The sequence below is a fragment of the Indicator indicator genome, chromosome 15, assembly GCF_027791375.1.
Source record: "Indicator indicator isolate 239-I01 chromosome 15, UM_Iind_1.1, whole genome shotgun sequence".
Lineage (NCBI taxonomy): Eukaryota > Metazoa > Chordata > Aves > Piciformes > Indicatoridae > Indicator > Indicator indicator.
Genome location: NC_072024.1, coordinates 8,849,422 through 8,862,866, shown reverse-complemented (window position 1 = coordinate 8,862,866; position 13,445 = coordinate 8,849,422). Strand labels below are relative to the sequence as shown.

At 44.5% G+C, this 13,445-nt stretch overlaps 1 protein-coding gene across 3 annotated transcripts in view; it reads right to left on the bottom strand.

The window, feature by feature from the left end:
• CADPS (calcium dependent secretion activator) overlaps positions 1–13,445 on the bottom strand; it is a 218,687-nt gene that overhangs the window by 129,627 nt on the left and 75,615 nt on the right. For all 3 annotated transcript variants that reach the window (XM_054387509.1, XM_054387508.1, XM_054387510.1), the window contains exons 4-6: positions 8,872–8,952; positions 4,372–4,608; positions 2,010–2,131 (exon numbers count right to left, since the gene is read on the bottom strand). In XM_054387509.1, the coding sequence (XP_054243484.1) occupies positions 2,010–2,131; positions 4,372–4,608; positions 8,872–8,952 (440 nt within the window). The remainder of the gene's footprint in view (positions 1–2,009; positions 2,132–4,371; positions 4,609–8,871; positions 8,953–13,445) is intronic.

Here is a 13,445-nt window from a genome sequence, read left to right as displayed (position 1 = left end):
TATTAAGCAACACGACAAACATGTCACATCTGGTTCATTCTCTTTTGCCTTCTCTCCTCAAGAGGAGAGTGTAAGTGCAGCAAATTGGTTTCACAGGGCCTTGGTATTCAGTGTCTGTGCTGTTGTGTCTCAAAGGGGATGCAAGGTGAAAGAAGCACTTCTAATGCAAAAAGGAAAAAAGGACAAGCTTTCTGTGCTGCTCTCTGGTTTCTGTGGAAGGTTATTCTAGAGCCCAAACTTGGGTGGGTTTTGGGTTTGCAAGTAAAAAGTCCCAGGACCCTCAAGGAATGCAACTGTCAAATCTATTCTTCCAATGCATTTCCATAAGTATTATCCCAAGGCTGGATGGAGCAATCCTGAAGACTTCAAGCCTGACTTACACCTCTATGGGCAGCCAGTGCACAGAGAAGGATGAGTGTGATGGACTTGCATAACTCGTACCACACTGCAGCATTCAGCACTGGCTGCATTTTCCTGAGGGCTGATGGCTTCATGCCCAGACACTGTACATTTCATTATGATAAAAAGCCCCACTCAATTAAAGAGCTCACTCCTGTAGCCCTTATTTTCAAAACAATGCTTGTGTAAGTGGTTCTGTGGCTGACAGCAAGAAAGCTTGCATAAGGAAGGGCAGACCCTTTCAGCAAAAGTGGGATGAACAGACCAAGCTAAACAAGCACAGAAGTGTGCTTTTCAATATGGCTAGTAGTGATTTCCCCTAAATAGAGCTCAACTTTCCCCAATGAAGCAATAAAAATACCTAAAATAGTGACAACTGCAGGTTCTTATGGAAATTTTCTTCCAAGCACAGCCTTCCTACTTCCTCCTCTGAAGCAGATTTTTAAGTGTTTTGAAAAGTGAGCCAGGCTGCAGCACTTTCCCTGATTGGGAATATTGTTTTTAAACCACTTACTGCAGATTTCTGCTCCGCTGGTACAGTGCAGGGCACAAGGCATCAGCAGATTCTGTGCCTCCTCTGGAGGACAGCATGGAAGGAAGGCAGCCTGCCTGTGGGTCTGCTCTCCTGCCCACATCAGCTGGGCTTCAACTGCCTGGTTGCAGCACTTGTGCACACACATGCAACACAGAAGCAGCTCCTGGTGAAATGCTGTTGGGGACTAGTCACTCAGGGGGAATGGAATATGGGAACAAAGAGAAACAACAGCCCTTACTGCACTGCTCCCAACCACTGGAGGAAGCTTCATCTCATCTTGGCAATTCTCCACTGTGAGGACGCACAATGAGAATTTAAGTGTGAAATCTCTGCAGTGAACCAGAGAAAAACTGCCTCAAATCCATACAGATAGTGTTTCAAATTAACTAATCCCACAACTTGGAAAGGAAATAACCAATTCAACATTTTCTCCTTCCAAATTAAGAAAGATCAAACACTACTAATAGGATTATAACAATATCTAGGGAAGATGAAAAAGCCATGCATGGTGCCAACGCTGGGGATTTCACAACCAGGTCAAAGAGGACAGAACGAGTTTCTGTCTTTGAACTGGACCAGGGTAGAGTGACCTCAGATAAACTTTAACTAGGTGACTTGAGGCTTTCCCCAGCTCTTCTCTCCCACCTCTAGCTGTGTCTGTTAGAGTGTGTCTCCACGAGCTGTTTCCATTTCTCACAGGACCACCGAAACCCTGACAGTGAGGATAAGATTATGTACCTACACTTGATGGCACCAGTTCAGAATGACACTCAGTCAAGCATTTATCTAAGCACATGCTTAATTCCATCCCTACTTAGCAAAGTACTTATGTTTAGGCACACATTTATGTCTCTACAAGAGGCTACAAGAGACATAAGCCTGTCATTAACACTTTTTTTTTTCTCAGTCAGAGTTTATGTGCCATTCTTAGTCACAGGACAACACTCTGAAGCCACATTTCTCTTCTGATTCTCAGAGTTCCCTCTTGCCTCCCTATGCAGGTGCCAGAGCTCTCCACAGCGACTCAGCCTTGCAGAGAGAAGGTAGAGAGAGCAAAAGGTAAAGTAAGACTTACGTTGGCTTTGAGGCTTCAGCCTGGTCAGTCTGCAGTTTCTCCCCACCTTCGACTTCCATGGTGCAGTACACAATACGGTTGGGAGCCAGTGACTTCAGACCTTGCACCTCCATGATGACAACCTGCAGGGCAAAGAAAAAGGAGTGTAAAAGGAGCAGCCTCCTTCAGATTTTGCTCTGTATGCTGACCCCACAGGGTTATCCAGTGTTGGAATCCTCTATATGCTGCTGGATGTCCATGGTAGGAGATGGGCACAGGCAGTGCCACCTCTCAGGCTCAGGAGGGACCATGGCAGCCAGTGAGATCTGTACAGAGACCAACAGGTTTCCCTCTGATTGTATATGGACTTGTTGAAACACTTGAATGCTCAGGACTGTACCAAGCTTCAGGAGATGTATCTCACAGACCCACCCAAAGGTGCCTTAATATATGAAATCCAGAAAAAAAACTACACAGCTACTCAGCTTGTGACAAATGCCTATTTTCAAGATTAATCACAGAAGAGTTTTGGGATTTGACCTTTGAAGATCATCTAGTCCAATCCCCATGCCATTGTCAGGGACCTCTTTTGCTAGATCAGGTTTCTCAGACCCCCATTCAACCTGACCTTGAACAATTCCAGGGATGGGGCATCCACAGCTTCTCTGGGCAACCTGTTCCAGTCTCATCACCCTCATCATAAAGATTTTCTTCCTTACATTGAAGTTAAATTTACACTCTTCGAGTTCAAAACCATTGTTCTTTGTCCTGTCACTACAGGCCCTTTCCAGCTTTCTTCTAAGAAATATTTTTTACTAAGATATCACCATCAAAGTTCCTTGCAGATAGTTACTATTTTTAAAAAAGGTGATTAATCCTGTTATCCCCTTAAATATTTCTACAAGAAACACTGTGGGAGTTTCTGTTCATGTTTCATTATAGCTGTCTATGAAGTATATACACAGAGGTTTAAAATTCCTCTCCTCAGGTCTTCTGATTTGTCCTTGCACTGAGGAATTCTTCCCTGGCACACAGAGCTCCACAAGCCCTCTGAGCATGCATTTTCAGTGGAAGATCTCTTGCAGAAAGAGTTTTGTGCACAGAGGAGTGCACAGACCTGCCAGCTCCTGAAGTCACTGCTTCACTGAGCGTCTGCTTCCTACCAGATGGGGTTCAGCTGGAGCAAAATGTTTGACACATCCCATTGTGAGGGCAAGTCCCTTTATGCACAGCTATACATGCTGCACAGGCTTTTGCAACAGACAGGTCTACTGCTTTGTGATAGCTCCCTGCTCCTCCATATGGGAATGCTTAGAATTCAGGCTTTATTTGATGCTGCTGCTGAAGGCCTCCTTTCTGGGTTCACAGCCCTATTTTAAAATAAGACTGAGCTGAATATCACAAAGATGGTTTCAGATATCTAATGAGTTAAACTCAGACTGAACAGCTAGCATTAAGTTTTGCATTGGCATGATATACATAACAAGAGATGCCTTAGGAAAAGAAATAAACAGGAAACCAAACAAAAATAGAATACTTCTATTTTCCTGCATCCTACATTTTTGACCCCATCCTGATAGCTGTTTTGACAACGTAACGTAAACCCACTCACTGACAGACAACAACAATTCTGTATGGGTGTGCTGATGACTCCTTGGAGTAAATGTCTTGCCTAGACCACAAATACGTTTGCACAGAATGATTGAGTTGGCTGAAAACAGCTACAGCAGCAACGCTTCTTCCAGGACTGAGACAGCCCCTGTCAGAGGTAAGGGCAAGCCCCTGCAGCACCCTGCCTTCCCCTGGGCTGTACAAACTGCTCAACAGAGTGCTGAGCAGAAAGTCAATGCTCAACACAAAGCAAAGAGCAAGCCAGCAAAGCACAGCATTTCCACACAAACTGCAAGCCAATCTGTTGGGTGCACTCAAACCCCAGCAAGTTTTAACAGTTCTCCAAAGTGGCAGCAAGGCATGCAGGGAAATGCAGTGACATCCCTAACTGGCAATCATTAAACATACTGACATTTATTGCTGGTTTTGGGGACAATGCAGGCTCCAGGTTACTGGGGTACGCTCAGCAACAAGCTGCATGAAGTCAGTTAATGATGCAGAGTTTTGAGCCATTTGATACAGTCAGCAGGAAGTGTCAGACAGTTTATCTCACACAGTTTGTTCCAACAAGATGGTGAGACACCAGAAAAGACACAGTATTTGACCACAGGCAAAGCTCCTGGTAACTCAGACAGGAGCCGTTCCTATGGAGATAAAAAAGAGATTTTTACTGACCTCTCTCCACCTAATGTGAGTTTGAACTGAGGAGAAGTTGGCTGCTGTGATTTTCACTCCCATGAACTCTGCACACTGCCACGTGTGTGAAGCTTACCTCCAAGGAGAATGACAGCACGACGTCTGACTTGGACAGCTGGTTCTCATTTTCCTCTCCCATGTCGATTATTGAGGTGTTGTGACTACGTTTTAGTTTCTGTAGCTTGAACTCGGAGCCTCCTTTAGACACAGGCATGCTCTCCAAGTTTGCCATCAGGAGATTGACAGATGACTTCAGCTCCTCAATGTACATGTTCTCCATTTCTTTGGACACAAACTTGGGAAACTTGCGCTCCTTGGGTTTGAAAACAAAAACAACAGATTGAATGGCTGTGACAATCAGCAACCACTTGCTGCACTGGGAGAATCCCCCAGGAACACCTGCAGAGAGGTCTGAGAGCAAGGAACTCCCACAAACCAGAGGACAAATTACAGCTTCCCCCTGGGTAATGTAGAAACATTATTGTTAGCTTCCCATAGAATAACTGCTTGGTACTTATCCAACTCTATCGTTTCTTGCACTTGCATATCATTGATTTTTCTACCTGCTAATGGCCTTCATATATATGTATTCACAATTACAAACAATCCAGGCCAGACCTGAGCTGAACTTTGTGACTGACAGCAATTTACTAATGATCCAAAGCATGCTCACAGTTAGGCACTTGTTTACCAGTCTCTCCTGTGTGCCAGCTCTTTTTAAAATGCTTTGGAGCTCCATCACTTTTCTAGGTGTGAAAGAAACCCAAGGAAGGAAAAATCAGCAACATGTGGGCAAAAACGGGTGGCCTTTCTTCTAGCAGGACGAAGGGGTAAACCACCCTTTTCACTACTTGCTAGTGCCCATGTCTCCCTCTAGCAAGACAGCCTTTCACTGTGAGACCTTCCAGTGCTGCTTGTTGTTAACAAGATCTTTAAACATTAAAACCAAAGGTGACATTGAGAGCAAGATGTGATGTTTCTTATGTGTGTTCTCAGCTTTGAACTGCTGCATATGCTCCAGCTTATTTAGCATTACTGGTTTGAGCCCCACACCCTCTGACAACTCTGCCTAACTCTGCTCAGGGTTTGAACGTCTCTCAGGGGGTCATAAGAGACTGTGCAAGGCGTATGACTGAGAAGCAGTGTCTGCAGCCAGGGAACTTGAGGCTGATGTATCTTAGTGGCAATTCATAATATTGTAAAAAACAGTTCATAGAGTGTATGCGAGAAAAGAAAACAAGGTCATGTTTCTTCCAGAAGACTGTCATCAGGATGCTGAGAAAGTACCACACTGGCTTTTGCATCAGTCCTCAATAGCTTACCCTTTACAGGCACAGGTCACAGCAGCCCATGCTGCTTAACTAAGCAGTTAAAATATAGTCTTCTGGTTCCAGTCTCAATCTCAGGAGGCAATTCCTTCATGTAAATTAGACCTCTCATAAGATAAACTACCTAATCAGCCTGGTTTATTGTCTGTGTATTATATCAGTTACAAGCCAACCCTAAGAAAAAAAGCCCACAATTGTAAATTTTGAGAACTACTGCTGAAGAAATTATGTTCAAACATTATTGCTTTTTGACTCTGCTGCTGTTCATCTCTCCAGGGAATGCAATTTTGGTACTAGCCCCACGAACCTCTTCAGAAGCACAGCAAGGACTGAGGCATTTCACTGGGTGCCACCAGCAACTTCCCATACTAAGGATAAGGCCAAGGAGTCTGCAGTGACACATAATTTAACCAGGACTGGGTCTAATGACAGGAATGCAGAGATGCAGGTGTGATCCCAAGTCACCCATCAGACTGGAGATAGAGCTGGGGGAAATTTGAAGGAAGGAACAATCAAGAAAGGGTATTAGTCATTTCCATATGTACTTGGAGCATGAAAAGGACCAGAAATGGGGACAGGTATGGAGAGGAAGCTGAGTTAAGAGACTCGGAGGAATGACCAGTACAGTAGGCTGGAGCAGAGTGAGTGGGTCCAGCCCCAAATGGACATATTGCTCTGGTACAAGCACATAGTCTCGTTTAGTTACCCCTGCACATGCTCCTCTTCGCCCTTGAGGCCAGGTGACTGGATGGGTGAAAAGACACCAAGAGGAGATCAGAGCACTTGGTACTGCAGAGAAAAATAGTGATGCCTTGGCATCGCTTTCAGCTGTAATGCTGCTCTCATTGAGCTGATGTAAAAGCACAACAGAGTGCAGAGTGAAAAGCCTGTCTAGATTCAGCTCTGAAACATCTGCTTGACTTCCAGCATGATCTTCAAGCTGTCTGGCTCCACGGCTGTGCTTATGTGCTTTGATGGAGTCAGGCTCAGTGGGGAACCCTGTCTAATGCTGCACTGGCACTGTGCTGAGCTGCTCTCTCTTGGACACATGAGGTAAAAAGACCCAGAGCCGTGCCCCAGTATCCAGAGGCAAGAAAGCTGGTGTGCACAGTGACCTGCTCAAGGTCACAAGACTCCACAGCCTTTGTTGTCTCTGAAGTGCAAATGTCCTATTGTGAATTTCTTAATTTATTAACGAGGCATTAATTTGCCTTTAGCATGGGATCTCCAAGAAGGCCACCTCAGGGCTGGTTTCATGAGCACTGTTAAGTCTCCCTGGGCAGCAAATCTGCATTAAAAGCTGCAAACTGGAGATAAAATTGGAAACACTATCCTTTCCCTGAGCTGAATTGTGAGCCTGCTCTATGCAAGAGGAAAAGCAGCCTTGTCGAGAAAGGAGGATACAGAGAAGGACTCAAAAGGTCATTTGGATGCCTTCAAAAGATGGCATTCATGGGTCTGAAAGAACAAGGTTTCTTCTAGGCAGGTGCTAAAGGTATCTGACATTCTGAAGAGAAAGCCTGCAGCAGCACTGTGAAAGAGATTAAATATCAATACCTGCCAAGTGGATCACAGGTAAGTCAATTTTACTCCATACCACCCTCCAAGCTGCACAGCTGTATTTTGAGAGATGAATTCTGCAAAGGAAAATGTCAGGTTGTGTTGAGGACTTTCCCTGGACTGTTTCTTGCAGGGCCAGCAGTGGCATGGTTTGTTTTCAGCATCCTTGAGGAAGGATTTGAAATAGTAAATTCTTGTCTGCAGAAAATAATTCATGGAGATGCTGCTGGCTGCTACTGAACTATGCATACTGTTGTCCCACATGCCATAAAGAGAAAACAAAACAATGAAACCAGGCAATCTCATCCTGGCACCTAGTGCCTGGCTGCCCTTCTCAGAAGCAGAGCAGCAGCACTCTGTGCAGCGATTTTCATTTTACCACAAATGAAAAAATACTTTAAGTTTTCTTAACAGTCAAATGGCAAAGGGCCAGCTGCTGAACAAAGGAGCTGCAGTTGGTTTGCTGCTTCACTGCACCATCATTTGGCCACGTGGTCCTTGGTCATTTTTGTCTCTGAAGTGGGGAAAACCAGAACCTGCCTCCCCAAAGATGCAATGCCTGTAGCTGCTTAACGGAAGCATTTAGTGAGCAGTAACTGCGCAGGCGCTGCCAGCCTCCTTGCTAACACCTGACCATAAATGCAATCGCTCTGCTTTTAACACTCAAGGATAGCAGGATGGTTGAAAACAGCTCTGATATTACCTTCCTCAGAAAAAGAAAAAAAAAAAACAAAAAAAACACTAAACAATTTGGACACAGCTCAGTGCTGGGAGGACAGCTGCAGAAAGGCAGGTCTCTAGCCTCAGCTATGTCTCTCTGATTAGACCTATTTCTTTTCCTTCTTATAATGGTTTCTTGATTAACAAGAACAGCCAGATAGATCATTACCAAAGACTTCAGACCCATCAGGGTTTGAGTGGTGACTTAAAGCACTTGATTAGAAGCAAGGAAAAAATTCAGCTGTATTGATGTCAACAGGATTCATGGTTTCTGTCCGTTTATGATCCATCAGAGGCCACATGAATCTGTTCTGTGAGAGGGTGTGATTTCTTCCTAGAGAGCTGTCTCCTTACAGCAGAGTTTAGCTGTGTGCCTCATGAAAACTGTTTAGATGTCCCATGCCTGCTGCTCCAAATGGCAGTGATGTCTGTATGGTGCAGTGGCAGCCTGACTGCTCTCATGTAAAGTGTGGACTTGTTTGGGACAGCACATCTGGAGCACCTTTACTGAGGAAGCATCTTCGTAAGGGCAGAGAATTGTGGCTTCCAGCGAATGGCACAAATCCCATCAGGGCAATTCCTGGATCCTGTTTACATGCCACCACCTGCCTTATTGCCTAACATAGAGGTTTGACAAAGGGTGCTCAGGCATGCACTTGCAGATCTAGCTGGAGCACTTCAGAACAATATCTTCCCCCACCACTGAGGATTCATAAGGGATTTTGCAGGAGCCTAAGCTCTCCCAGCTCATCAGGGCATCCCAAGAAATGCACATCACAACAGCTTCATCTGCAACTATTGTTCCATTTGTAGTTAAAAATCTGCTAATTTTTAAAATTAAACATCCCATATTTTTTAACTGGGAGAAGAAACTTGTGAGAGAAGGACAGGACCTGGGGGTTGCATCAAACTCCTTATGTGATTCTATATTAAGAGCTTATTAATATGGAAGACTTTTTTTTTTTTACCTTGGCAATTTGCTCTGCCATTTGAAGACGTCCATCTAACTCACGTCTGATCTGTGCGGCTTGCTCATCTGGGTTGTCCAGCTGTATAAAAACAAAAGGCAAATCAAGGTGAGAAATCAACCAATGCAGCACCTTTACAAGCAGTTCAGTTCTTCAGGATGGAGATATTACACCCTCAACTAAGTACAGCACAGATGGAGTGGCGATGGACTCTGCTCTGGGACACAGTCCCCAACAAAGGACACATACAGTGTTCCCTATCCCAAGAGAGGTACAACCAGGGGAGTGTGTGGGACCCTGGTTTGATGCCTGCCCAGCTGTCTCCTGGGGCTGTCATCTTCATCTCGAGGTCTCACACCCACTTTGCCCTGTGAGCCAGTAAGCCTACACTGGTGACCACCTAAAGCCCTGAAAAGCAGGGTGCCCTCTGATGCTTAGGAAGCCACAGCACCACTGTGGCAGGGCAGGACACACAGCAGTTCCAGGCCACCAAGTCAAAGATCACCATGTTCTGCTTGCTATCTAGGAAATGACAGAAGGCAGCTCAGCAGATCTGCATAGCAATAATATTTGCTTATTTTCTTTCCCCCATATTGCTGCATCCCTGTGCTACCACCCAACTTGTGCAACTGCTTTTCCTGCAGCCTTCAGCAGATTTTCTTCCTTTTTTTTTTTTTTTTTTTTTACCACATTGCCCACAGCCCCATGGTTCAGCATTCAGTGTCTGGCTGGCCCTGAAATATCTTCTGAGGGTAAAATGTTGTTTCTACTAGTTAAGCAAGTAATTACAGAACACATGGAAGGGGCACAGTAACTGCTGCAAACAGTTTCCCATTGGTAGGGCTTGGAGCAGATCTGTTATTTTTAGTGGGAATACACAGACACAAATTACTGATCAACAAAAAGCACAAAATCAACTAGTCCCCGAAAAAGTTGATGGCTGCTGTAATGAGGTGGCAATTTTATAGCTGCTTTCCAGACTAGACACTCTTTAGTGGCCACAGCAAAAGGCTAGAAATGTGCAGCAGTTGGGTGGTCAAAGTACTGCCATAAGGCACCAAACTAAGCCCAGTCTGGTGCAGAACCTCACAGTTTTGGTTCACCTCTTTGAGCAAGTATGACTTCAGGGCTTGTTCCTCAATACAAACACCACCTTCATTTGCAAAATATTGGTCCCTTCTGCCTATTAGGAAAAGCAATTGCCACAACCTGCTGTCAGTCAGCTGTCCCACCGACTGCTACACAGAAATGAGCCATATTGGCTGGCTTGGGGTTGTGCTAACCACCTTCCTGAGTTTTATGCTCCTCTGGAGACAAACTGCTTGACAGAAGTAAGGCTTGGCTGGTGCAGTGCAGACTGGAAAGTTACAGCTACAGCAACAACCAAAGTTTCAATTCTCAGCCTGATGAATGATGATCTCATTCATTAGCACTCCCTGGATGGGCTGAAACAAACCACTTTTCCCCAGCACTGCCTCTTTCCACAGCATCTTCTTGGGTGTCTGTCTAAGCATTCTGCATCTCCCCCTCTCTTGCACACACTTGTGTAGGTCTGCACACATGCACAACTGCACTTGCACATTGCTTTACCACTGATGATTTTTCAGAGAGTTGACATCCATTAGAGTGAAGACTGAAGGAAAGTTTAAGTTTTGATTAGCCTCCATTACTGATTTAAATCAGGAAGGAAAACTACAGTGTGTCCTGACCACGACCCAAACCCAAGCTTCAGTGATCCCTGCAGTAGCCGCACAGGTTTCATTCACAGCAGCTGTACCACATAACCTGCTGCCTTCATCTTTATAATCCTGATCCCAAAGCCAATGCAGAACCATGGAGCACTGGCACCTTTTGAGATCAGATGTCCCCATTTGCTCATGGAGTAACCTCCACCAACATGCAAACATCTCTCAGAGCTGCTTCACCAAGCGTAGGAAATGTACAGACCCAGATTTCCATTTCTTTGCAACTCTGAAAGAGGGGGCATTATTTGAATTCTATCTGAGCTACAGTAATTGAGGTTAATCACATGCTACCCAAAATAACTCTTGCCCTAAATTTAGCAATCAAGGGTGCTGCTGTAGAGGAGAGCTGGTTTTGTGGAGTGATAATGAGCCAGCAAACTGCCTCACGCTTTCTGCACTATCTTGATTTAGCAGATGTTCTCAGTGATGTTACAGGTGTCAAAAGCAATGTCAGGGGAAATTCTGACTGCAGAAAATTATTTTTCTTAGGAGGCAACAATCACCCTTGGCAGCCTCCTTGGTTGTGGTTGAGTGGGGAAGGTGCTCCTTTCAAGGCTATATTCTGCTGTGCTTCCCAAGGTTAATTAGTGAGGCCAAGCCAGGTAACCTGGTATTTAAAGGAAATAATAATAATAATTAAAAAAATCTTTCCAGGCTACATTTTCAAAGACTCTGTATGAGAGCTCTGTGGCAAAACCTGACCTTTGGAAAAGCAGTCACTTCTGTGGCCAACAGGACATTTTCTTCTTATCTGTGGAAAGCGTACTGGTGCAGCCCCTGGCACATACAAGCAGACTAAGACTCTTGTGACTAAGCCTAACAGCCCAGCAGCTCAGCCACTTACTGCTCCTGAGCCTAGGAAGGGCTCCTGCTGCCATCAAACCAAGTTGAGTGTGTTTCACGCAGTCATAACGCTACGTAAGGCCATTAAGAGAGTAAGGCTGGTGCCCATAAAATATACTCTGTGAAGTAAGGCAAGAGGCAAACGTAAAACGTGCTATTGAAGCAAGACTGAACATCCAAGTACAGCAACACAGATCTTAATATCATTAAAACTCAATTTCTTAACTAGAGAACAAACTATTTACTTTCTGCCATATGCATGCCCACTTTATATTCAAATACATGACAGCCAAATACATAAATGATTTACAAAGTCAAAGAGAAGCTGAATTAGTTTTGTTCTGCATTATGACTATGTTATGGGTTTGCTATGAATAGAGCAAAGATATAAATCATAAGGTTGCCCCAGTCAATTGAATCTGAACAGTATTATAAATTTCAGTATATATATGATTTGTCACACACAGTGGGCTTTTCTTCAGCCACGACTATGTGACGTACATAATTTGCAATTCTCAACTGATCATTACCCAACTGCCTGCTGGTAAATTAGATGTTTTCATACTTCCACCGGCATACGACATTAGTTCTCTCTGCTTGCCCTGCAGAGATTATCGACATTAGTGTAACAGTTGCTCAAGTAAAAGAATAAAAACTTAAAAATATGCCTAAATCAGATTCTCAGTGGGAATTCAGAACTGACCAGCAGCGCTACCAGCCCATGGCTGAAGGCACTGTGGGGTATGTGCCTACTTTAACCCCTGGTGATTCATCAACTGCAAGGAAAAGATCTTGCAGAAGATGATTTTTTTTTTTTAACATATAAACTCTTAATAGGGAATATTTTTTAGTGGGCACTAGGAAAGGAAAGAAAGAGGTTAAAAGTGTTCATCATGCAAGTTCGACAGTTTTAATATCCAGTAAGAATCAGCTGATGGTCTGCAAAAGCAGACCTTTTGCTTCCAAGACCCCGAAACAAATTCACTGTGAGACTGTTACTCCTGTTATCCCAGAGGGATGGAAGACAATCTCTTTACACTTTTGAAAGGCAGAAGGAGATGAAAACAAACCAACCTAAGTAAGTCATACTATCTGCAATAAGACACATCAGCACCTTCCAAACGCACGCCTAAACTATTTGTTTGCTGTGTCAGAGACCTTCCACATATCACCACCCTAAGTCTTGTTGTATCTAAAACCAGGAGCCCAGGCTCCCCTCCATCCACCCCAGGAAATGCTGAAGGCAGTTCAAGGACATGAGCAGTGTTAAGGGAGACTAAATTCCTCTGGTTTTGGAGCCAAAGTGTTATATATTTAATGCTCCAACTTCAGTTTATCACAGCCTAAAGCCAAACCATTTATAATCACAGCCCTGGCTTGAAATGTGATGCTGGGGCAGCAAAGGCTGCCCTCCTCTTCTCTTTTTTGCTCTGCCCAAAGCAGTTTTAGTCAACACCTAAGATTGACAACTTCCCAGGGGACCATGTAGAGTACAACCCTCGTGCCATCAGCCACAGCAAGAGAGCTGCAGCCAGGGCTGACCAGCACAGCCTGGGGACAATGTTAGTTGCACTAGTGACATACACTGTGCACAGCACTCAGCTAGTCAGTGAGAGAAGAGTAGATCTGGCCATGCTACCAAATACGTTGATGGTGATACTCCAACAAACAGAAGTGAGCTTTATATGCTGTGGGATCTGTCTATACCCATGCTCTGAGCTCTGCACTGCTGGAAATCATGTTCCTGTTGTTGAATATCTTGAAGGTTTATAATGAAATAAAACTTTGTAAGCTACAAGGCTTTATAATGATAGGAGGCAACACAGAGATACAACTTTCAACAATCAGCCTGGCATTTATGCCATGTGCCATGGACCTGACAGGTGCTGCTGGTGTAATTGCCATCAGCCCCAGCCAGCAACCACCGGGATCATTTGAGAGTTGAATTCTTCCTGCCAGTCACTGCTAATGCTGATCCCTGCTTTC